Here is a 24566-nt window from a genome sequence, read left to right as displayed (position 1 = left end):
AACTGTATTGATCAGGGGGAGGGTTACATCAGTTAACATTCACACAAAATCCAAAAACAAAGCTGTGGGCAGGGTTTGCACAGCTGTATGGGCAAACCTAAAGGTAGTGCTTACACACAGTGAATCTGCTTTTGGGCTATTCAGAGAGGATCAAAAAACACAGCAACATGCAGTAAAGTGCTGACACAGTGTAAGCCCATCATGCCAGAGCAATGCAGACAAAGCCTTTAGCTGACAAAATGCTGTTCCTACAACCCATGTTGACTCTGCTGCCATGTCTGCCCATGCTGAAGTTTCAGTGGCTGTCCTGTATGCAACACAAGAGCTTTCTTCATTCTCCTTCTCCACAAAAATAACTGTGCAGAGCTTGCCAAGTTCATTTCAAAGCAGGTCAAGAAGCCTGTACCTATGGTGTCTTTGGCTGTCACCTCAGCTAGATTCTATCACGTCTTCCCTTCCAGTTTCTTTCCAGCTCCACTGGGCTTCAATCTGATCTGCAGGAAGTCTGAGACAAGGGCTCTCAATTCACTATCACTCTGCAGGCAGCAGCCTACATTTCCACCCAGAGCCACCCTCTGCTGACCACACGATCCCAACAATGAGCAACACCTCCCTGGTCCTGCAGGATCCCTGTAAGAAGTGCCACACATCAGGAGTCAAAGCATCAGCTCAGCTCAGGGCAGGGTGTCCATATGACAGAGGTACCAGCACTCACCCTCACCTGGGCACCCCACACCACTGCAGTGTCACAGGACATGCCAAGGAAGTGTCACTCAGCTGGACTGGGGTTACCTGTGCTGCAGCTATGGATCCCTATGTTATCACAGACTGACCTCTGTCACCACCACAGCCTCCAGGACACAAAGCTCCTCCATGAGGGACATTTCACTACGGACACCTTCTGTTTCAGCTAAAGTTCTCCTCTCTGTGTTTTCTTCTTCCACGTCAGTTATCTCAGGACAGCACTACAAGCCCATCTTGCCCTGCTTTTTCTGTTAGATAGGTTTGGTTACCTTCCCTTCTCCATTCAGGTACCACCAGACCTAAAAGCCTGTGAGCAGATCCCACCATCCACTGGCAGTAAAGCACCCCAAGAGAAAAGCTGGGACCTCTCTTGCAGGAGCAGCCAGAGAGAGCAATGCAGAGCCACTCATGGGCACAGCAACACTCCGGCAAGAGGGGTTGACAGTGTGCACAGCTTCAACCCCGTGAAAGGAGATCCCTCTTACCCCTGCCAGGAAGCTTCACAACTGATCAGCCCAAATACCCTAAAAATACCACCAAGAGACCTTAAGTGAAAGTGCTACTTTCAGATGGCACCCAAGAAGCACTGACCTGGACCAGCACTGCACAAGCACGCAGAGGCAGAGAGAGAAGAGGCTCTGCTTTGCTTCACAGGCCATCAAATCCCATTCCACTGCTGATGACCTGCGCTGCTACTGGGAATGCCTCTACACTGCCACAGCCACACAGTGTTTCTCACGTAACACAATATATTGTAGTTCTGTCTTAAAAAAATGAGATGGTCTCAGAACCTGTGCACAACTGCCCTGTTACACCACAGCAGGCCAACTGCTTCTGGTGAGTGAGCAGCCCTGCAGCTCATCCTCCCAGAGCAGGGGAGAAATGGGAAAGAATTGTCAGCAATGGCAATGTTCTAGGTAACTAGGTGTGGGTGTGCAGTGTCCAGACCAGTTTATAAACACCTTCTGGCTTTGAGGATTTCTAGCTTTCATGTTGCATTTCACACTCACTGACTAAAAAAGTTTGGGTGACAGCCATAGGTCACTTGGACACCAGTCCTTTTAGCCTCTCCAGATCCTCCAACTCTACCAGACACTGTAGCCACCCAGCATCTTTGTTCCTTGAAGCCCCTGCAGGATATAGAAACACTGCCCTGTGCACAGCTACAGTGTGTGCTTACACAAAACAGCTCATGGGTTTAAGATGGTGCCTCTTGAGAGCAGACTGCCAAGCTACAGGAACTTGGGATTTAACTCAAAAATAGTTAGGAGCAGAAGGCAAAAGAGGTAAAGAGATTGCAAGGAAGTTTTAGGTACACTGGAAATGATTCACATCTCCACATGTGAAGCATCAATACTGCAGTGGTGACAGGAGAAGCTACTCTTGTTTCCAACTATCCTCTTACATGTGGTTTTGCAGAGAATGTCTAGGAAGTCATCCGTGGAAACAAAATGCTGAGTAGAGTTTTTTGTTGCCCAAGACAACTTATTTCAGATGAGAAGGGATGAAATGTTTCCCATGGAGACAGCAGTGTTTTCAAGGCAGATTTCTTGGGTCCAACATTGCCACACTGGATAATGAGAAGGGGGGTGAATAGGCACCTCCTAAGTGTATTTTGCAGCCTTTAGCCAAAGACTGGGCATCACTGCAGTGCACACCAGGACACAGAGGTGATGTGCAGCAGGGAGCACGTACAATGGCACACGAGCTGTTCCCTGCAGCTTAAAAATCTGCAAAGGGAACCTTTAAGGGAAATTTATATTCCATGCTAAAACAAGTCCCTGCTTCACACAAACTAAATCTGTGCTGGTTGGAAGCTGCATATTAAAACCCTCTGCTACGTCAATAATGTCCTGAAGGAACAAACCCAGAGTCACTGGGAATGCTCCTGTTCAGACTGGTGAAGATATCCTGCTGTGATGGACCAAGCACTGCATCATATCCATGCACAAAGCAGGAAGAGGAACAGTGAGCACACTTGTCAACAGGTGTTGAGAGCAAGGTTAGCTCACATTTCCTAAAGAGTATCATCAGACTTGAAATTCTATGAACAAATCAAACATTCTTCACTTCTCAGAAACTTATACTTAATTGTCTAGAAATGATGCTGAATTGCCCGTGGGGCCATTTGGGCCTAGTATCACATTTAAAAGGAAATTAGCGTCAGAATTTAAAAAAAAATAAAAATGCAGAAGCTTTTGCAATCTTAAAAAACAAAAAATACTTGCGTAGTAAACAGAACTTAACAGAATTAATGTTTTCTACACAAAATAGCAGAGAAAGATTAAATATTTCCAAAACTCTAGAAATACTACAAATAATAATGTACAACTGCATAGGGAATCCTGTGATTCATTCCTTTCATCAGCACAGATTTTTAATACTTAAACAAGAGCTCTTGGATCTGTATTTCTTAACATTTCTAAAACCTCTCAAGGTTTCCCAGCAAGGAGTGGAACACCCAGCTGGCACTGAGCAGGACATGGCCACACACCAGTTGTGGGAGTGACCACATCTTGTTCCCTCTACAATCCTCCCTTTGAAATATTCCATTTCTTGTTTCTAAAATCAAATATAGATTTAAAAAAAAGCACTCTGGTTCCCCAGCTTAGTTCCACTGATGAGCTTTTTGACTGATGAAAGTGTCAAAGGACCTCACAATGACACCCTGCAGCTGAACAGCATTAAATATCAGTCCCACAGACAGGAACATCACCTCCACATGTGAGGAACCACTGCTCCCCTTAATTGCACCCCTGGCAGCCTGTCAGTTTACCAGACAGGTCCCAATTCAAACAGCAGGACAGACCATCACAGTGCTAATCTCTTTCAACAATGCTGACTAGCCAACAGGCCTGAACAAAAGCCTGCAGAAGCTGATTATTACAGCTGTAATTGTCAGTAATGAACAAAACAAAATAAACCATGTATCTGTGCTAGTGATGGAGCCACATAACCTTAAGAGAAAACAAGGTATTATGACCTGCATTACATTTGCACAGACTCTGCAGGGACAGTCAAGGTGATAATTAGCCTCACCATGATATATTTTCTCATCCAGCCTCTTTCCTAATAAGAAAATGGCTGTTGTCAGCTTGCAACAAAGCAAAATTAATGACAAGACACCAGCAAGGCATACTCAAGTGCAAGCTAAGTAAAGATGCCAGTGGACAGCAGCCTGTCTTTCCAGATGCCAAGAGACACAAGTGGCACCATAAAACCAGTGCAAGAGTCATCGAATGCTTGAGACTAGAAGAAAGTACACAGCCAAAGAAGACATGCTGTGAAAACCACAGTGAAAGCGAAGGTCTGGGCAGGAGTAGAAAACCAGACAAGCAACACAAACTGATGCATTTCTTCTGACAAGTCTACTGCATACCAAACTCCATGAACAGATTAAAACACTTTTGCATGTTTATCAATCATGAGCAAAAGCAATTATAGTCTTAGCAGCTAAATATTCCAGCTCATATTTGAGGAGTACATTGGCAATGATGGCAAAATGAGATGTAGAAGACTCTTGACTTATGTCTGAGATGTAAAAGGGTAACACAAGAACGGTCACAGAGAGGCAGGAAATGCACAGGATTTGCTCAAGAGCAGCATGTACAGTAGCAAGAAACTTTGTTGGGTTGGACTTGCACATTTACTTCATGGATTTCAAAGTCCTCTGGAGGCTTTGAAGTTGCTACCAGCACTCACCAGTTAATGAGACATTGCCAAGCAACATTAATAAAACAAGAATAATTTGATCAAGCTGTAGGTAATCAACTACATGTTTATTACATAAGACACTATATAAATAAACAAGCAGACAATGGGTAAACTTAATGGGCCATGCTAAAGTGACTAAAGCAGGGCAATATTCTTACTCATTTCTTTCAATTTAAAAATGTAGATTATTTTTCCTGATTTCTGCTCATTCACAGCACCTTATATACAGCACAACAACGCCAGATTGCCTAACTTCAGTACCTGCCTTACAATGTCAATTGAGACCTGAAAAGTACAGTAGCCAGCTCCAACTAGATTATAATGAGTTAACCTGGTAAATGGGACAATGCAAAGGCTGGAAGAAATCCTGGAAGAGCTTAGGCACAGACAAAGGCAGTTTTAACTCCACCTAGACAGGCAAGCCCAGGAATGCCCAGTCTAGGTAGCTTCAATATCTTAAATTTGTCTGTGGTATTAGTGCTGGCATGGTGATGCTACAGTACAGTGGAGGGGGAGAACCAACAACTGAAGTTCTGGTCTTCAGTATCAATTGATACACCTGCTATTTCAAAGGGAAGATTATGCCAAATGCATTTAGGAACCCTCTTTATTTGGTTTATCTGTAGAAAGGTCCAGAGATGATCTGGTCAATGCCTTCCAAAACAGGAGATTTCCAACAGCTTCTGCTGTGCAGTCAGCCCCGGGGCAGAGAGAGAAGGGGGCTGAATGTGCAGTCACATACTGTGTTCATCACTTTGTGTCAGATGCAGAGCATGGCAGAAGAAAATACTAAGTTACTGCATGTAGGATGCTCCTCTTCCCATCTGCAGCTGGTGTTCAATTTGTGTGTCCAACATATACAACAAAAATGCCACCATCTTTCAAATCATGACTGGGCACTTGAGCATCCTCCAGAAAGAAATCCAGACTCAGAAATACTGTGTCACCAGTACATCATCAGTACATACATCAGTACATACAGTACTGTACATTATCAGACAGGTTTCTTGCTCTTCAGGTGAGACATACCTCTGTCTCGCAGTCAAAATCCCCTTGTAGCTGTTCCATTTAACTCTCTCTTATTTGTAAAGGAACTTCAGCTCCCACAGGAACTCAAGGCCAGAGACACAACTGTTCAGGAATCAGACAGTAACCATCCAGCCTAAAACTAATGTGTGCACCATGAAACACTGAAAAATCACTGACCACAGACAGACCTGCACTGCTGCTTCCTAAGTGAGCATCAATAATTTGTGCAAGCAGCAGTTTCATAAGAGCCTCTGATACAACTCAGCAGGCGTTTCCCTTCCAATAAAAACAGACAACAGTGTCTGCAACATGCATTTAGCAAAGACAAAACACAAAAGTCTTCTTGTTGGGTGCATATAAATAAGAAATACGCCAGCTCCCACCTGCCTTCAGAATATCCAGAAGCTGTGCTCCAAATGTCTATCTGGATGTAGAGCATTCTTGGAGATAGGAATGAACTGCGACCCCTCTGCTGGAAGAGTTCAGAGACAGCCAGGCTGCAGCTGCTGGTCAGCCTAGACATCACCTATGTCTGCAGTTTGGGTATCACAGGATTTCAGTCTGGGGGGACTTTGTTTGCTAGACTGCGACCCCTTCAGAGTTAATCACAAAATTCCCCTCTGCAAGGAGGGGTTTTGCTTGAGCACTGCTTACAGACCAAGAAAAAAATATCTGACAGAAAGCTATGGACATACTTTGCAGCTGTTGTTAAGCAGAACAGCCCAATATCAGCTTGAGTGGCAATGAACAAACATAACCTCCTATGAGACAGGGAAAGAAATTACATTGCTTTACAGTTTACACTCAGTATGAGAATGTTATTTTTCACAATGCTTCCTTGATACAGACAATGGCTTGGAGCAAACAGCTGTTAAAATTAGCTTGCTTTTGTCTGTCGGATGCATCATACTTGAAAGCTTTGGACTTCTACTGGAGAAATGCAGTGACCCTGACATAACATATAACATTTTCTTGCTTAGCAGATGCTACCAGATGGCACATGGGCCAGAGAACATGACTGTGAAAAACCACCTCAGTGAACAGTCCGAGGTCTCATCCCTGTAAGAAGTATCTCAGAAATGTAAGAGCATCGTCACTCCTGCTCTGTGCCCTGTAACCCACTCTGAGACCACCTCTAGACCTTCTGGACATACTGTTCAGCCCATGGTTTCCTGCTGCCCCTCTAACCCAGGTGAGCAGGGGTTGCATTAGGTGGCTTGGATAAGATTCTAGCCGCAGCCACCACGGCCCTGGAGCTGATCAGCCCTACAGCCGATTCCCAAAGACATTTGCAAATCTGCCAAAACCAACAGATTTATACTTCATAATATAATGCTCTCTCAATACAGTAATTAATAGTAAAAACATTTGGTTTATTTGTAATGACTGATTTTGATAACTATGTGAACTACTGAAGATATTTTCATTTTTCCCCCAAACAAACTGTATCTACATGGCTTGCATTACCGTCAGGGACATTTGCATGTGCACCTTTTGAACCCTCATCCCTGTCACCAGAAACCCAGGGAACTCTGTCCACTGAAGGATAAATCAACAGACTGCGTGCAATAATCACAGAATTGTAAAATGTCAGGTTGGAAGGAACCTCAAGAATCATCTGGTCCAACCCCTCTAATATTGTTGTTTATATGAAATGTCTCAGCACACTGTCAACCTGTATAATGCAGACAACAACCTACTCAGAGTAGCAGTTAACAATTATGTATAACATTCAATTATTCCTTTTGTGTTCCTGGATTTTATACCATGCCAATGCTTGCAAATGTAAGCATGTTTATTGTCTCTCCTTTATCACTTCAATTCCTGTATCACCTGCTCATTTATCTTCTTTATTATTTCCTTTTAAGTAGCCTTTCCATTCCCAGCCACTTTCATTAATATATTTTGATTTCTTTCCTGTTTTTAAGCATCTGCTCTATATTGAGATGTCCAGAAAGGCAAGCTGTGTTCCAGATGAGGTCACCAGGTATACAAAAGATAATAATGTCTATGAACATGATACTGACAACATCTCAATTAAGCCAGCTATATTTAATTACCAATATTAAAAACGAATACAAGGCTAACTTCATATTGAAATCTAAAATCTTTGCCTGCACTTCTAGACAATTTTTTTCCCTGGGCACTCTGGCCCAGAAAAGTATCTTCGCACAGCTCGTTGAGGAGAAAGTGAAGATTTTGCCCTGGCAGGACAAAGACTCAACTCCTCGGTGCATTCCCTGAACCTTTCAGTGCAGGGAGTGGGTGGGTTAGGAGAAGAGGAAGTTTTTTTCAGGAAACTTGGTGCCGCCACATCTCTGTTCCCTTCCTCCGCCTGTCCTTACCTCCTGCCAACCCTCGAATCATTAATGGAGAATGGCACTGGAAGTCTGCCCAGGACGGAGATCCCAAAGCCTCCCAGGGTCCCTTACTTCTGTCGTTTCAACACCGAAATTACCGAAACCCAACCTCCCGGTGGAGGTTCTGCCGCCCGCCCGGCACATCTCCACCGCCCAGGCGATGTCTGTCCTGCGCCCACGCCAACACCCTCGCCCCGCCCGGCCCGGTCCCGCAGCACTCACCGTCAGGCTGCTCTCCTTGCTCTGCCGCCGCGGCGCCGCCGGGGACCCCGGGGTCTGTGGAGATAAGCGAGGGGCACCGTCACGGCCGCTCTCGGAGCCCAGCATGGCGGGCACAGGCGGGCGTTACGCAGACCCCATGGTCCGGCCCGGCTCAGCACAGCTCGGCTAGGCTCAGCTCGGTTCAGCTCCACTCAGCACAGCTCGGCCCGGCTGAGCTCCTCTCAGCACATCTAGGCTTGGCTGGGCTGGGCTGGACTCAGCTCTGTTTAGCTCAGCACAGTTCGGGCCGACCCGGTTACGCTGGGCTCAGCTCTGCCCCGCTTCGCGCGTCTCGCTTCGGCAGGGCTCGGGTGAGAGCCGGGGGCGGTGCCACCGTCCATCAGGGCCGCCTCCCCGACACCTCCCCTCGCCGCCGCCAATGGCTGCCGGGCCGGGCGGGGCCGGGAGGCGCAGCCGCCTCTCAGCCGCGGGACCCCGGCTGCTGGCACAGCCCTCAGGGCGGCCCCGGCTCCGCCTCTCGCTTCAGCCATGCCGGGCTGTGGGGGTGGTCGGGCTCGGGCCGCGTTGGCGGCGTTGTGCGGTCCCGGAGGGGAACCACAGCGGGCGAGTGCGGCCCTAGCAGGCGTGGCTGAGCTGTGCCCTGGGCTCCAGCCCCGCGTCCCCCTGCTCTGAGAGGCGAGGGCCGAGGCAGCCCCCGCAGACTGCAGTCCCAGCTCCCGGTGCAGTCCCACGTGCGGCTTCCCTAGGTCCCGTTGCTGGCCCGCGGCCGCCCGCCCGCTCTGGCACTTGTGACAACCTGAGCGGGCAGCATTCAGCTGCTCTCTAGGAAGCCGTAAATAAGGCCTGGCCCTGCTCCCAGCACAGCACAACTCCGCGTTGTTTTCAGTTGTGGCTTTTTGCCCCTTGACCTGTTTCCAAGAAAATATGGCTGAGCTTGCCTGAGGGAGCTTGCCAGCCTTTGTTTTCTGATGGCTGCTACCCATGTCTAAGAAAGCATCCTGCAGACAGCCAAGGCAGCTTGTGATGGCCCAAGACAGGCAAACAGTGAGGCTGGCTGAAGTGTAAGAGAGTCTGAGGATGCAGAAGACAGCTGCTTGCAACCAACATTTTCTGGTCTTCTAACGACTGCTCTGCAAAAGCATTTGCAGGAAAAGCAGGATCCCAAGGGGGTGTAGGCACAAGCTGCTATGAGAATGAGTGGCACCAGCAGCTAGTTACAGATTCAAAACTAGTTACAGGTTCAAAGCAGGAACAAAGCCAGGACTTCAATTTGGAAAAACCTGTAATAAAGGAGCAATGGATAGAAAGTATTGTGAAGGCTGTTGATCTGAATGATGGTTGAGTCAGCTGAGCAAACCAGTACATGGCAATGGACTCCTTGTGTATCTCAGATGTGAATTTGACCAAAAAGGTGGCTATAAACACACTCAGCACCTTAAAAATGAAAACTAGCAAATGTTACAAAAGAAGTTCTGGGGGGCTTATTTAATCTGATTTGTGTAACAAACTGACTGCAAAACCATTGTGGATCCGATATCTTGAGAAATGAGATTTGTTGCACAATCTTTAACATAGCTTTTTTTAAAGGAAGTCACAGCTTTCAAGTTTATTTGGATTACCTGAAGAAATTACAGCACACGTGTGGACAGAGGTGTCTGGCTGTGCACTGAATCAGTTTCTAAACCACTTCTGACCTAAGTTATGTGCTCACATGTGCAAGCAGCTCAGATAAGCAGCAGCAACAGGACAGTTTAGCGCAAGATACTTGATGTGGATCTGGAAGGAACAGAGAGTCCCAAGTGCTGGACTGTATCATGAAAGATGCTGTGAATCCACCATAGGCAAGCAAAAAGAGAAATGCTGACTGCTGAAAGAGCACACATGAAGGCAAAGCTGAGGACCACTACCTAGGAGGCACTGTGCAAGAAAGGTGGCTGAGGTTAAGAGACACAGCTGGCAGACAACACAAAATTTAATCCACAAAACAGGTAACATCAGAGAGACACTTTGAGCAACTTTTTCAGTAGGGTCGCAGCACAGAAATCAAACATGCATTTCATTGGGAATATTTAAGTAGTTTCACTGCAGAAGAACCTACCAGTTAATAAAGAAATGACACAGAGTACTCAGGTCTGGTACCACTGAGGGAAAAATGCCAGCGGACAGGGAACCACAATCCAAGAGGAGTGCAAACCACCTACTATTCAGCTATTGCTGTTTTGGCTGGGAGCAGAGTTTTGTGGAGGAGCTGAAAGAGGACCCTGTGTGAAATCTGCAGACTTGTGGGGAAGACTCTCCCTGGGACATAAATTGGTTCAAGAAAAAGTGCAGAGATAGTTACTGAAAACTTGGACAAACAGGCAGGGGAGAACAGCTGTCACGAGTCAGCATCTGGAACACTACCCTGGCATGATGAGATGAATGAGGCATGGGCTATGTAAGGCACAGAGGAGGGCCTGTAAATGGACATGCAGGAACGGATGAAGTAATTGAGGAAAAAACTTTGGACAAATTCTTTCTGAATGCTGTCTTTGGGAGGGAAGGCTGGAGCTGCAGGAAAATACAATGAGATACAGATACACGGGCAGCTGTTTAAGTCCACAGAGAGGACTGTGCTGGAGACAGGCCCAGGCTTCAGGCTGGAGCGGCAGGAAAATTTGTAGAATTGTTAATAGTGACTGAAGTGGCCTGGTGGATTTTACAGAAAGGACAAAAAAGATCCAAAGTATCTTAGCATTTTGTACTGTTTTACCACTTGGACACAAACTATTCTAGGTGCAAGAGATCTGTCTGATGTGACAGTTTCTAAAAGAAAAAGCCTCTTGATCTTCCACTCTGGACAGATTCCTAAAGTACTTAAGTGGAGACCCTTTTATTCGTGGACACCACTGCTTGGCTTTTTCCCCAGAACTTACCTGAGGGTCCCCACTTGCTTTTCGGAGGCTCATATGACCAGGGTCGAGCTGGTGTACTGGAGTTCCAGAGGTGTGGTAGCCATTCACTGTAAAAACAGATGGGGAGTTAGCAGGCTTGCTGCCAGCAGTAAATAAATAATTGCATATTTTAAAAACTAATTGCATAATTGAATACACAGATATAAATCATGGTGCCTTTTTTGAGTCAGCAGTGCTCAGTGCCTACAGCCTAGGAAACCACAAATGCTTTTCCCCATCCCAACAGGCTCCCAATTTGATGTATTAGCTCCAGCCCATAAAACCCCAGAACTGGACTCTACAGAGACTCAGCCTATGAGCTCACTCTGCTCTCAGGATCCTGCAGCAGTCTCTTATCAGGAATTACAACATAAGTTACTGAGCTGGAAAGAGTCAAGAAACTCAAAATGGTTCCTATAGAGCTGTTTGGTAAAATGATATGTTAAAGAAGTAGGATATATAACAAGCACTGGCTTTAGGCAGGTGTCTTTTCATGTTAAGTAAGCAAGCCTTGTAAGATGTTTGTGGTTCATGTATACAGCTGTAGGATGTTTTATCCAGAATACACTGAGCAAAGAATAGTGCTCAAAGGAGGGTTGAAACATGATATGCAACTACATCACAAATCCTTTGGTCACAACAAAATGCACAATCTTCAAGCATACTTTGCACTCATCTCTGCTGATAGGGGGAGCATCAGTTAAAAAAAAAAAGATCTATGAAAAGCATCCTCTAGATTGCATTATTTACAGTCAGCTCGCAGCAATGACCTTTACATTTAACACTTCTAATTCTAGATTAATTTTTGCTTTGCTTTGTCTTTCTGCAGTACCTTAAGCTTTTCACTACAGTTATGCAGCTGACTCTGTTACTTGACTCCCTGCAACTTCAAGTCAGGACTGAGGTGAAGTAGTCAACCCTGCTGCTACTACTTGCTTAAAAGCTTCATTGTCCACATGTGCTCTGTATAGAAGTGTAGTGAAATGAGGCAACCAGGTGCCACTAATTGCCAGGAGTGAGCATGAGCTTGTGTCAAGCCCACCTGTGCCTAATTAGGGTGGGCCCCCACTGCGCATGAGCAGGACCGGGGGCCAATAAAAGGTGAGTCCTGAAGCACAGGCTCAGCTCAGTCCTGAGCACGTCTGCAGAGAGGTCAGTCGCTTCTTTCAGCACTGCACTGCCTTCATTGCGCCACTAGCGTTCATTGCCCTCAGGTTGAGGCTTGAGCGGCGCAGCCAGCTAAGACACAGTACTGCAATGCCAAGGTCCCGGGTTCAAGAGTCCTCAGAGCCTCACCCTGAGGGCGATGAGCGCTAGTGGCGCAATAAAGGTAGTACAGTGCTCCAAGAGCGACTGACCTCTCTGCAGATGTGCTCAGAACTGAGCTGAGCCTGTGCTTCAGGACTCACCTTTTATTGGCCCCCGGTCCTGCTCATGCGCAGTGGGGGCCCACCCTAATTAGGCACAGGTGGGCTTGACACAAGCTCATGCTCACTCCTGGCAATTAGTGGCACCTGGTTGCCTCATTTCACTACATAGAAGAGCTATAGCCAAGTCCTGTTCCTCTGTAGCTTTTGCTTCCCCTGTCCCAGCAGAAAGCAAGACTGTGAAAAGCAGTCCTTTCCCAGACTGTCCTTTCCCAGAGCTCACAGCCCCATGGCTACCTGGGCCACCATCTGCCTCCATGCTCCAGGGAAGGAGCCACCTCAACTCTGAGCAGACACTTCAGACAACTACCAAGAAGCTGCATCAGTAGAGAAACAGCAGCAGCAGATGTTCTAGAAGGGAAAGCTCTGTCACATTTACTCTGCTACACTCACATGACCATGTACATTAAATATTTATCCCATGCAGTACAAGCATTTTCCCTTGCTCAGCTCAGTGACAGAGAAGCAGAGTCACCCGGTGCAGTGGGTTGGCACCGCATCAAACAGTACCTGCAGAACTCTTTTGTGTTACAGGGCTCTTTGGAGTCCCAGGCACACTGCTTGGCCGCTCCCAGGTCGTTTCTGTTGAGAGGAAACATGAAGGTAAGAGTGATAGAAACCTTGCACACAACAGATACATCTACTGCATCCACACATACAAATGGGTCTGACCCTCAGTGTTCTCTGAGCCAGGTTCTCATGCTGTGAGGAAGCTGCCTGTAGCTCCCTGTACTCCCCATCTCCTTCCATCTCCTTCTGCTGTAGCTTCCCAGTCTCTGCTCCCTTAGCAGGTAGCTAGGGCGGATGGAAACAGTGAACTGGAAGCTGTCACTGGTTCTTCCAGAGCAGGTCTTCTGCAGGGCAGTGCTCAACAGTAAAGTAGGGATAGAGCTGTGTGCACAGATCATTGCCTGCAAGCTGCAGCCCTGATCTGTTCCGTTGACATTTCCAGGGGTGGATAAATCAAGCCCAGCACCAGGTCCTACCTGCAGCCCACTGCAGACATGGAGCTGCAGTACAGCCACTTGTGGCCCCTATCCTGGGAACAAGGATCAAACAGTGGCCCAAACAACCAGACTCTGAACTTCAACATGGTACACAGTCTCTTCTCATTGCATTGTGAGGTTGTGGTCCTCCACAGGCCCCCCCAAGACCCCCATTTTTACCTAATGAAAAGAGATCCAAAAAACATGCAGAAGTGATAGGTACAAATCTCTTTGCACCTGAATTAAAACATAAGACTTAATCTCACAAGAGCAGAGAACAGAGCACCAGGTAGCACATGTAGCTGCAGTGTCAGAACTGAAATCCAGCTCCATCCCACAGATAGTTCAATAAAAATGAAACTAATGCTGCCACACAGCTCTTATCCTTAGTCCTGAAACATCACAGGAGACAGGAGTCATCCAAGAGTTCTTGAAATCTTCTGTCCATGTATTGAGGGTAAAGGTGTTTGTCACTACCTTAGAAGCATAGGAAAAGCTGATGATGATAGTCCTTACCTGATCTTTCAAAATGAGCACTGGAATCTGTACCAGGCCTCTCCTTTGCAAACACTATGCAACAAAAGTGAGCTCTTCATTGCAGGCTTAGTAGTGATAATAATGCTATTTCCACCACTTATTTTGTTTTTCTAGGTTTTAGGCCAATTTACCAGAGCAGGTCTCTACACCACCCTTTAGCTGGGCCATCCTGTATCAGAGGGAAACCGTCACTAAAAAGTTTTATCTGTATGAGAAAAAACATGTAATGAAAAGTAGTCTCCACAGATGACTTGGATGCGGTCAAGTTTACTTGGAGTAGGTGTTGTCTGTAGCTGACTGTAGAAATACCTCAACCCACAGAAAAAATCCTCCCAAGCTCCTTAACTGACTGAGAGAGGTGGAAATATATTAGGTAGAGGAAGTACTAGAGTAGGTCGTAGTTATATTCTTCCAATCACTGATCTCTTAACTTCGGGTCAAGCAAGCACTTCAGAAGAGGCAAAAATTGCCCACAAGTGGTTAACTTCTTCACTGGTTTCCAGCACTGCAGTACTGATTATAATCTAGGAGAGAGCCCTCAATGTGTCTGGTTTGGCTGAGCCCCAGGCTGACACACACATCCTGGCTCCCAGGGAGCAGGAGCTCCAGGAAGATGCCAGTCTACCTGGACTGTTGGGTCATCTCTCTCAAATAAATGGCATGCTTTCAGCTCACTTTGAGGTTGCCTTCTAACCAAGCAAAGATGTAGTAAGTTGTGTTATTCTCTGTAAATAAAGAGATCAATACCTGGTAAATGCTGAGGGTAAAGTTACAAAATTACCATCTGTTATCAATAGCCTTAGGGCCACCCTTAGCTAGACTCACTCCAGGCTGTGCTGGGGCTGCCAGGATATCTCTGGTACACATCTTCTCTGGACAACTGGCCACTCTCTGCATTCACCAAGTTCCTTTCCTCACACACATCAACATCAGTGAAAAGGCAAATATCACTGTGTGACTGCAAGGCAGAAAGTTCTCCTACTTAGTCTGTAGTCGTCCTCTGGCATTGCATAGAAACTGTGAGACACAAATTTAATGAATTACATATTTTGGGATGGAGAACCTCAAAACACACAAAAGTCTCTTTGCTCTCCTGTGGGTATTCACTGACCAAGTGAGTGTCCAAATGACAAAAGTGTTGCCTACAGGATGACCACACTCATGGTGACCATCTCTTATCTACCCATGTTGTGCCACACACTGTTCTTGATAACACTGACAGGGTTACAGGGTCTTGATACCGACAGGGCACAAGGGGGAGAGAGATTGGTGGAATTTTAAGCTGTGGATTCCAATGGGGCTTAGACAACTCAGTGCTTAACCACTCAGACTGGGATGCTGTAGCAGTTACTGGGGTTGGTGCCCTAGGAAATTTATTTGCAGGACAAAGAGAGTGCCCTGATGGATGGAAGGAACCAAGCTGCTCGATAGCCATGAGATGTTAAAGGTCCCTAAGCACTAGGTTTGTGAGGCAAATCCATTGTATTGATAGCACTGTTTTCAGCTATTTGGTTACTGATAGCTGATAGCTTTTCTAGAAAGCATAGGAAAAGCATAAGCTGTTGTTTCTGCTCTTCCTGGGGTCAGTAAGACAGGCTGCAAGTTGCAGTGGTGGCAAAAATGGATCGGAAACTTACTTGGAGTTAGAAACTACAATGGAAGAATGGTGAGGGGTAAATGAAGATACCCAGAAGGGCAGAAACAGAAAAATTGGCTGCTGGTACAAGGAGGATACTAATACCTATTTTTATAGGCAGATCAAGAAACTAACAATCTGAAGTGCTGGACTTAAAATCTTCTTTAGGGAAACAAACACTTGTAGCTACACATTTCAGGACTGCCTGGAAGTTCATGCCCCAGAACATGCAGGTGCTGCAGGTGACATTTTACTACTGATGAGACTCTACGGACTTTAATTAGGATCAAGATAATGTGAAAGCGGAATTCCTGCTTTCCAGGAGACAGAAAGCTGTTTAGCTAATGGGAAGGACCTAACACCCCAGACAAGAAAAGCCTGGAAATAAGGACACACCATGCAGCTGACATGAGCTGAGAATGCAAGATGGCAGCAAGCCACATGCACTCTTGTGTAATAAGTATATAAATCATCTTTAATGTGACAGACAAGGTAGCTGGAGAACTATTGTTTGAGTAATGCAAGAGGTATTACAGCTGCAGCACATCAGAGAATTTCTTTAGTATAATCAAATATTTTCCTGCTGAATCTACCACCCACACACAGAGTTGTAAACCACTCCCAAAGACGCTGAGCAACTGTATGGTTAACCACATAGTAGCTGTGCATACTGGGCACATGGTAATTCAAACTCAGCACGGCAGTGTGATCCCAGGGTTCCCCTTTCAGGAAACACACAAAGGATGCCCCTGCTGAGCAGCCTGGAAACTTTTCCACATGCTCTCACTATCCAGGTTATATGCAGTACCATCTGTTCTGGCAGCACCATTCAGTCAATGTGCTTTCAACAGCCTCAGATATGAAAAGAGGATTAACAAATGTCAAAGCAGAGGAGATCACTCACCCCAGTTTTCTTAAAGATGATACATACTGTCCATGCACAGAAGATGGTTTTAAGAGGCTATGTGAAGCACACAATTCTTTATACCTTTCAGGGTGTAAAATAGCATCTCTACACTCCCACCCTGACTGCTTCCCACCTTTTTTGCCACTTCATTTACCTGTCTTACCCTGTATCATTATGTCCTTCCCCATCATTTGTGCCTGGACTCATGTCTCCTCTCATTCGCAATCACAACACAGAAGTATGATTGTTATTGACAGGAAAATGTCATACTGGGGAATTACTTCAGAAATATAAGTTTCAGATGATGCCAGAGTAGTGCTGGGAAAGGGAAGAGACTCAGCTTAGTAAACTGCACAGTTGCCAGCGATCCTGATACTGCCTGAACCAAATATAAAGCATTGTAAAGAAATCCAGGCAGGGGAGAGTAGTGCTGTTTTTCTTGCTTTGGGTTGTTAAAATGCCAGCTTGGAGCCTGCTGCTAACCCCCAAAATAGCAGCAAGTGGATAAAAAAAGTTATTTCACATGAACTGTCAGCTAGAAGATATCCAGAGCAGAAATTATTTCACCTTAACCTGCACCTGCCACCAAATAATCCACAGATGTGCTCAAGGTTGAATGAAAATGTGGGTGCTCTGTCTATTTGCACCCTTTCCCAGACAAGGTTTCCAGAGTCTTCCCATTGGCTCATATGCATGAAAGGTTTTGAAAGCTTCAGACTCAGTGGTTTTGCAACCTAGATCGGCCTGGGGACATTTATTTCTTGAAATTCCAGCAGAACAACACAGCTTCTCGCTGACTCTCTGCAATGGTACCTGTCCTCAGAAGGGAATGAACAGGTACCCAGACAGGTACAGGCAAACGATGACACAGACAGAGGCTCTGAGAGGCTCACAGAGGTTTATAGCACTTCATCTAAACACTCACTGATTTTACTTCAGTAAGACCACACAGAACAAGCCCTTACCTGAGTTACAGAGATAGAGAAGTGTGCATAAAGCCCTGGGATATTTATCAAGCCTAGAGCTGAGCTAGCTCACTTGAAATATGAAGGCCACAAGAAAAAATGGTGGTTTCTGGAGGCCTCATTTCATGTTTTTTCAAACAGGTCAACACTGGAGCTGACCTGTGTGCACAAGGAGAGGATGGGTACCGCACACATAAATGCGTTTTTTTCAGTTCTGATCTAGTAGCTACTAGCATGTAAAAAACCATTCTGTGAGTCTCACAGCTCTGTAACACTGAGCTGCAGCTCTGGCCAGCTCTAGGTGGCTGTAGCTACCCTGAATGAAGCCAAGTGTGTGATGGTGAAGAAGTTCTCTCTGACACTCTCTCCCTGAAGCTGAACTTGCAGAGCCTGCTTTCCCTTTCCACTGTCATCCTGCCAGCCCCCATGTGGCCTCTGAGGTTCTTCTTTGTACAATGAAAGTATTTAAATACATATTTCTTTTCTCAGCCATTGCTACGCCAACAGGCCATATTTTTGGTATTTCCTAAACCTGTCAAGGCTTCCTGCCCCTGGATGAATATTTTTTCCCTGGTCTGATTTGCAGAGCTGTTGGCCCGGCCTTCCAGCTCCTGTTATCCAAGTAACCCTCAGGAATTGTGCAGCTCTTCAGAGTGTGTTATCTCCCCAGAGGCTGTCCCTCTGAAGTGTGAGTAGATGTACAAGTGTGTCTGCTTGTGTGCTTGGGTACATGCAACAGCTGGAGGAGCTAAGTGGAGAAGTGGGGTGTGGCATTTTACAGATGTCCCAAGCATCCTACACACTGTTGGGGAAGAAAGCCAGGGTGGGTATTTTGGGTGTGAAGGGAGGTGTGCTCACCATATAACCTGATGGGAAGTGGGTGTTTCTCTGGAGCGCCTCTCTGTGCCTGCTGACACCACCATGGTTCCATTCTGCTATAGGAGTAGTAAGAGGCAGTAATCCCATGAAAGGAAACAGGACATTTTTTGTTTCCCTTCAGTTCCAGGCTGTATGAGATTCACCACACGAAGCTTCACCAGTGGGGCTGGTATCAACACTGAAGCTCTCCTTAGACTCAGTAAAGAGAGACTGGCTCTTATGGGGTGTACCTCACATTAGCTACTTCAGACACCTACATTAGTGGCCTGGTTTGGGGCAGGATAAAGGTAATTATTTCTTTTAATGGATAAATGGTTTTACTGGAAGATCCCATTCAAATGGAGCTGTCTACCCTGCAGATGGGACATTGTAAGGTGAATCAAACTCTGTCCTGCTCAGACGGTGATAGGGATGGTGAAACCTACCCAAAGGCACAGGATTGAGCATGCTAGTGGCCAATCAGTGCTGTGGACTCTTTTACAGGCTTTTTTTTCTAGTTTACCATCCATGCTCTATGGTGCCCTGATTCTAAACACAAAGCACAAACAGGTGTTTAACTCTATTCTATGATTCTATGATTCTAAATACCGGGAGATTTGGGCCATCAGGTGGAGACAGACAGGAATGCACTGTCTTTGTTGCCTGGCTTATTTATATGTGCAAACCTATTTCATATAGAGTCTAATTCCTTCATTACAGCTTTTTCTAACATCTTGTTTCATCATAAAGTCAATCTTTTTCCAGTTAAACAGTCTTGAGTTTTTCACATGAAGACAATGAAAATTAGATCACACAACACACATGGTGGAAATACTATCACGCTTTGGTAAGATGTATGGACAGAAAAGCCAAGACAGTGAAAGCTGCTGCCAGTAATATTAATGCCTCAAGGGGAGAAGGTTCTTTTGTATTTTGAAGGCTCAGAAGAATCAAGATGCTACTTGCCCCTAAAATCCCATTTCCACTCACCAGGAAAGGGAATGCATACTTGAGTTCCCATCTTGGAGTTTAATATGAGGTGTCAATGTGCACCTGCAGGCCAAAAAGCCAACAGGGTCCTGGGCTGCATCAGAAGAAGCACAAACGGACAGCTGAGGGAGGTGGTCATCCCCCTCTGCTCTTCTAAGACCCCACTTTGAGTATTGTCATAGGTGCATGTCATGGAATGAAGCACAGTAAGTGTTTCTCTGAACTCATATTAAGATTCCTTGATTTAGACAACCAGAAAGAGCAAACCAGCAGCTGAGTGACAACAGCTTAGTTAGGTATGAGGTACATAAAGATTGTGGAAAACACAAAGATATCAAAGAAAGAACAACACCTATGTGAGTCCCAGGCATTTGTCATGCTCTACCTTGACAAATTATTTTCATATAGGTTAGGCTTTACAGACTGAAAAAACAGGCCTAAGAGGGTTTCCAGGAAGTCTTTTTGTCCCTGCTGTGCCCCAAACCAAGTCCAACATTTTTTTGAAGCTTTGGATAATCTGTTCTTAGAGACCTCCAGAGATGCAGACTCCCAGGCAACTCCCTACTCCCACACTTTATTATCTTATAGAGTGCTAGGAAAAGTTAGTGTTGTTCTTATTGCAACTTAGGCATGATACTGTGTCCTCCAGTCATGCATTGCAGTCTTCTCTGCAACAGCATTTAATACACTTGAAGACTTCTTTCAAGTCACCATACATGTCTTTGCTTTCTTGAGGCAGATAGCCCCAATCTCTTAAATTTGCCAACAAGCCATGTTTTCCCCATCTCCCATCATTCTTGCTGCTCTTTTCTGGGCTTTATCCAATTGGCACATATCTTCCCTGAAGTGCAGAGCCTAAACAAGATTAAATATTCCAGCTGAGGCTTTATAAGTTCCTTGTTAAGTTGGGAGGCTTACTTCATGCCTCACAGAAAACATTCTTATTTATACAACGGAAAATGCTGGCTGGTTTTGTAGTAGTTTTTGTACACTCCTGGCCTACACTCAGTTTTAGATTCTCCAGAGACCCTACATTTTTGTCTGTAAACTGCTCCTTTGCCTATCTTTGTCACTTAATTATTTCTAATCAAATCTCCAATCTTGAATGCAACTTCACTGAGTAGCATCCTAGTATTCCAGCACGTGTCCTCAGCTGCAGGGTAGTTGTGAATTCTGAGCCTGTTCTGTGCAGCACACCATGTTCTCTCCCAGCTTCAGTAAAAGTTAACAATAAGTACTCTCTTATGAGACTAGAATGAAGCCTCGGGCAGATCCCTGCAGGATTTCCTTCAGTGAAAACTTTCCTTTGACAATGGAGCATTGATTACCAAGCTTTGAGTCTGATCTGCCAAGCAATTCTGCACCATCTTGTGGTGACCCTTTTCCCTCCAGTTTCTTTTCCTTCTAGCCAGCTTTCAAACTTCCTTTGCTCCTTTTAAGACTTGTCTTCCTGTAAACAAGCTGCCTTTCCTGCATGCAGGGTCCCAGCTGTCAAACCTGCCCTGCTCAGAGCTATGTAAAATTTTATCTACAATGCTAGAGGCCATATACCTCTTCACACACTGCTTCTCAGTGATCCAAGTGCCATGAACCTGCTAAGAAATCCTGTTCCTGTACCTCCAGAAAGATGGTGAGTGCCAGCAAGGTCCCAGAGTGGGGTGGGGTGATGCTGTACCATGCTCTTGCCCAGCCCAGGGCATTGCCACAGCCCTGAAATTGCGGAGTATCCCAGGCTCACTCTGGGGTATGCGTCGCACTGACTGAGAGTGTCACTGGTTGGGCATGTAGAACAGCTGGAGTGCTTCAAGAGAAGGACATGCCACCCAGAGGATGTCCAAATACAACATTTAAAAGAACAGACAGTGGACCCAATGCCTGGAGCTTTCGCAGATGCTTAGCATACATCTTAGATAAATGACTGTCTTCTGCCTCATGCATGACAGACATATGATGGAAGATAAAACCAAAGCAGAGTGCATGACAGCAAGGCCTATGGGCTGTGTTACATGTATACAAATAAAGCAAGAGTGTGGATTTGTGGGCTTCAGGCTAGAGAAGACCTGGCAGGCCACAGTTCAACCAAAAAAGCAGGGCTTAATTTGCTACTGAGTATCATCCCTGAAGGAAAAACCATGATGCACTACATGAGATATTAGCTGAGTTTAGTGGCAGGCCAAGTCTGGATGCCCTCTGGAAAATCTAGGATCAGACAGCTCCTGTGGCAGTATACTGCTGGTGGAGGTTCAGCGGCTGCATCCTTGGATGGAAGCATCTTGGCACCACCATCACAGGAAAGAATTTCTTCCTAATGTCTTATCTCCATTTCCCCTCTATCAGTTTGAAACTGTTCCCCTCATCCTATAACTCTACACCTTAGTAAAAAGTCCCTCCTTGGCTTTCCTGGAGCCCCTTCAGGTACTGGAAGGTGCTCTAAGGAACCTTTTCTTTTCCAGGATGAACAACCCTACTTCTCTCAGCCTGTGTCCATAAGAGAGGTGCTCCAGCACTTGGATCATCTTTATGGACTCCTGTGGAGTCCATCTTGCACTCTCTCCACTGAACAGCTTTTTGCTTTTTTTAGGGTTTCCTTTCAACATTCTGCATGCTTGAGAAGCTTCTTCCCACTACTTTAGCTTCACTGCCTGGTTCAGCTTCACTGGGTAGAAGTACAGAGCAATTAATACAGAAAAGATTCAAACAGGAAGGATATTCTAGGTTATCTGAAGTAAGAGGAAAAAAAGGCATTAAAACCAATCTCTGCATCAGCCAGGGAGACCTGCTGCAAGCTAGAAGAATAACTAGTCATATTTACTCTCTCTGAAACCATTTGGTCCCTCAGCAAGCAAAGCTATCAGACCACAGTTGAGATAGAGAAATCTCTTCCTGGATTTAAAGATTAAAAGTTAAGAAAGAAAAAAAAAAAGGCTACATAAAATACAAGCCATTATAACAAAGCTGAAGTTGGACAGCCCCTTTAGACAATTTGGTGTTTCAGCACCTGGAGAAGACATCCTTAATTTGGTATGATGATTCTGATCCAGGTCTATATTCTGTACCTGAAAATGGAAGGAAACTCCACAGACCATTTCAAAATGGTCTTTTGATTGATCACAGAAAACAACCACCAAGCCTTTCCAGGACAAACTCATATTTCTTCCTGTTGAATAGGAAGCTTTGTAGATCTTGATAACAGGAGACATGAGACATAAAGGGACAAACCTATACTGCTTTTAAGTCAGAGCCTCTTTCCAGTTTTGGACTGAAAATTGAAGTCCTCTCTGACAGAAAGCCCCAAATGGAGAAAACCACTCATTTTTCAGTGTCGACCCACATCCCTGGAAAACTTCACAGTCCAAGTTTGTGTCCCAGTGTTTTGCTGCATGTCAGATGTCCCATCCTCTTGTGCCAGCTCTCCACCTGGTCCATGCAGTAGGGCTGAGCAGACAGTGAAACATCTACCACAGCTCCCTGTGAACAATGCCCTGCTGTAAACCAAGTTGCCTTATACTCACCTTCCAGTGCAGCTATGTTAATATGCAATTCTAACATTATGCCAACATCTAGTTTTAGCAAAGCCATTACAAATACTTACAAAAGAAAGAAATGGAGAAAAAAGAAAAAAACAAACCAACAACAAAAAAACCTCACCACAATTAAGCCACTTAGACAAAAAGAACCAGAAAGCTCTTTCTCATTCTTTTATCACTCTGAAGTGATAAATCTCACTCTGAATGCTGCCCATGGGCCACAGCACACTATGCTTGAAAATGAAGGCAATGCTTTATGGTAATGTGCCTCCTGGAGGGTTCTCTGAGGTATCAGTGCATAAAATTCAGGTAAATAATGACTTGGCCCAATTCTAGGTCAAAGTTTTCTGAAATCAAACACATCAGTCTCTGAATGGGTTGTGAGGCATGCTGTAACAGCCTATGGCTCTCCTAGAACTCCCAGTGAGTCAGAAAGAGGAATTCCTGTGCTCATTCCTGATGGCTTCAACTCTATTGTGAACTCCTGCTGTCCTTTTCCTCCTGTCATTCTTTCTGCTAAAGAAATCTGGTTTTACTGGTCACAAGTCCCTGTTTTGAAACACAGTTCTGAGCTCATGATGAGAAAAGCAGGTAGACAGCCTTAGGAAAGCCAGAGGTGGTACAAGTCTGACAGGTCTTGAGCAGCTGATAAGATTGTGAGTTAAGCCTGCTTCTCTACTAGCACAAGAGTGAATAAAGCACACAAACACAGTCTGAAAATTCTATCTTTGATGTCCCATTACATGTATTTTTCTTCCCTTGTCTCCATGGCCAAGCTGACTGATTTGAGCAACTTTTCAATTAACTATTTCTCTTTTCCCCGAACAGTCCTTCAGTGATACCTGATGTTCTATTGAACTACTCTACATAGCTGTACATATATAGATATAAATATCTCCATCTAAAGGGAAAGGAAATAAGGATGTGGTAAAAACTATTTCCTTAACAGTGTTTTGTTTTCTAAAACTTCTTTGGCAGCAGTGTTTCTACTTTACACTCTCTGCCTTTTGTAAAAGCTTCAGATGTCTTCTAATGGTCAGAATTCAGATGTCAGGGGACCAAAAGTCTAAATATTTTTGTAATTGTGTTCTTTCATATGGTGGAAGGGTCATATTAATTCCTTTGACTATGGGCCTACTTTGTCACCAAAATCAACCCGAGACACAGTTTCTTGCAATAGATCTGTGCTGCTAGTCTGACACGTTTACTGGGTCCCCACCCTGACTTACCATTCGTGAAGGTGTTCACATAGTACCTTCGACCCTGGGGAGACACATAGCTCTGCCAGCCAGGGGGAAGATGGCCATTCAAGGTATCTTCTCCTGTCTGAGGAGTTGCCTTTCTGGGTTTCTGCTGAGAAAAGAGAAAAAGAAAAAAGCAAACAACCTATTAAGTCAATATCTAGATAATCCAAAGTCTAACCACACAGAAAGGGACCATGTGGTTTGGCATTCTAAAGACTGCAATACACACAAAGACTTTCAGTCCATTTCTCCCCACATGTCCTTGCTTTATCCAGAACACGGAGCAATCTTCACTTGAAGCACTAGCTACACAGAACATCATTTGGGAGAGAAATATAATTCCTCTGTATTTGATGTCCCATGAGCACCTGGACCCCATCAAGTTACTGACTCTGGTTAAGCAATAAAACGCAAAGAATAAAACCATTAAGAGTATGAAAAAGAAAGGCATGCATCTGGCACTCATTTACTTTTGTGTGGATATACT

The 24566-nt window shown here is 45.2% G+C and overlaps 1 protein-coding gene across 3 annotated transcripts in view; it reads right to left on the bottom strand.

Annotated features, from left to right (window-relative positions):
* The window catches only part of GAS7 (growth arrest specific 7), a 79075-nt gene that overhangs the window by 28384 nt on the left and 26125 nt on the right, over window positions 1–24566 (bottom strand). For 2 of the 3 annotated variants that reach the window (XM_030461702.1, XM_030461703.1), the window contains exons 2-5: window positions 24065–24188; window positions 12940–13011; window positions 10985–11070; window positions 8070–8123 (exon numbers count right to left, since the gene is read on the bottom strand). In XM_030461702.1, the coding sequence (XP_030317562.1) occupies window positions 8070–8123; window positions 10985–11070; window positions 12940–13011; window positions 24065–24188 (336 nt within the window). The remainder of the gene's footprint in view (window positions 1–8069; window positions 8124–10984; window positions 11071–12939; window positions 13012–24064; window positions 24189–24566) is intronic. The other variant, XM_008494512.2, reaches the window with a different exon arrangement.

Source organism: Calypte anna, chromosome 18 (genome assembly GCF_003957555.1).
Source record: "Calypte anna isolate BGI_N300 chromosome 18, bCalAnn1_v1.p, whole genome shotgun sequence".
Lineage (NCBI taxonomy): Eukaryota > Metazoa > Chordata > Aves > Apodiformes > Trochilidae > Calypte > Calypte anna.
This window is presented reverse-complemented; position numbering and strand designations above follow the sequence as displayed.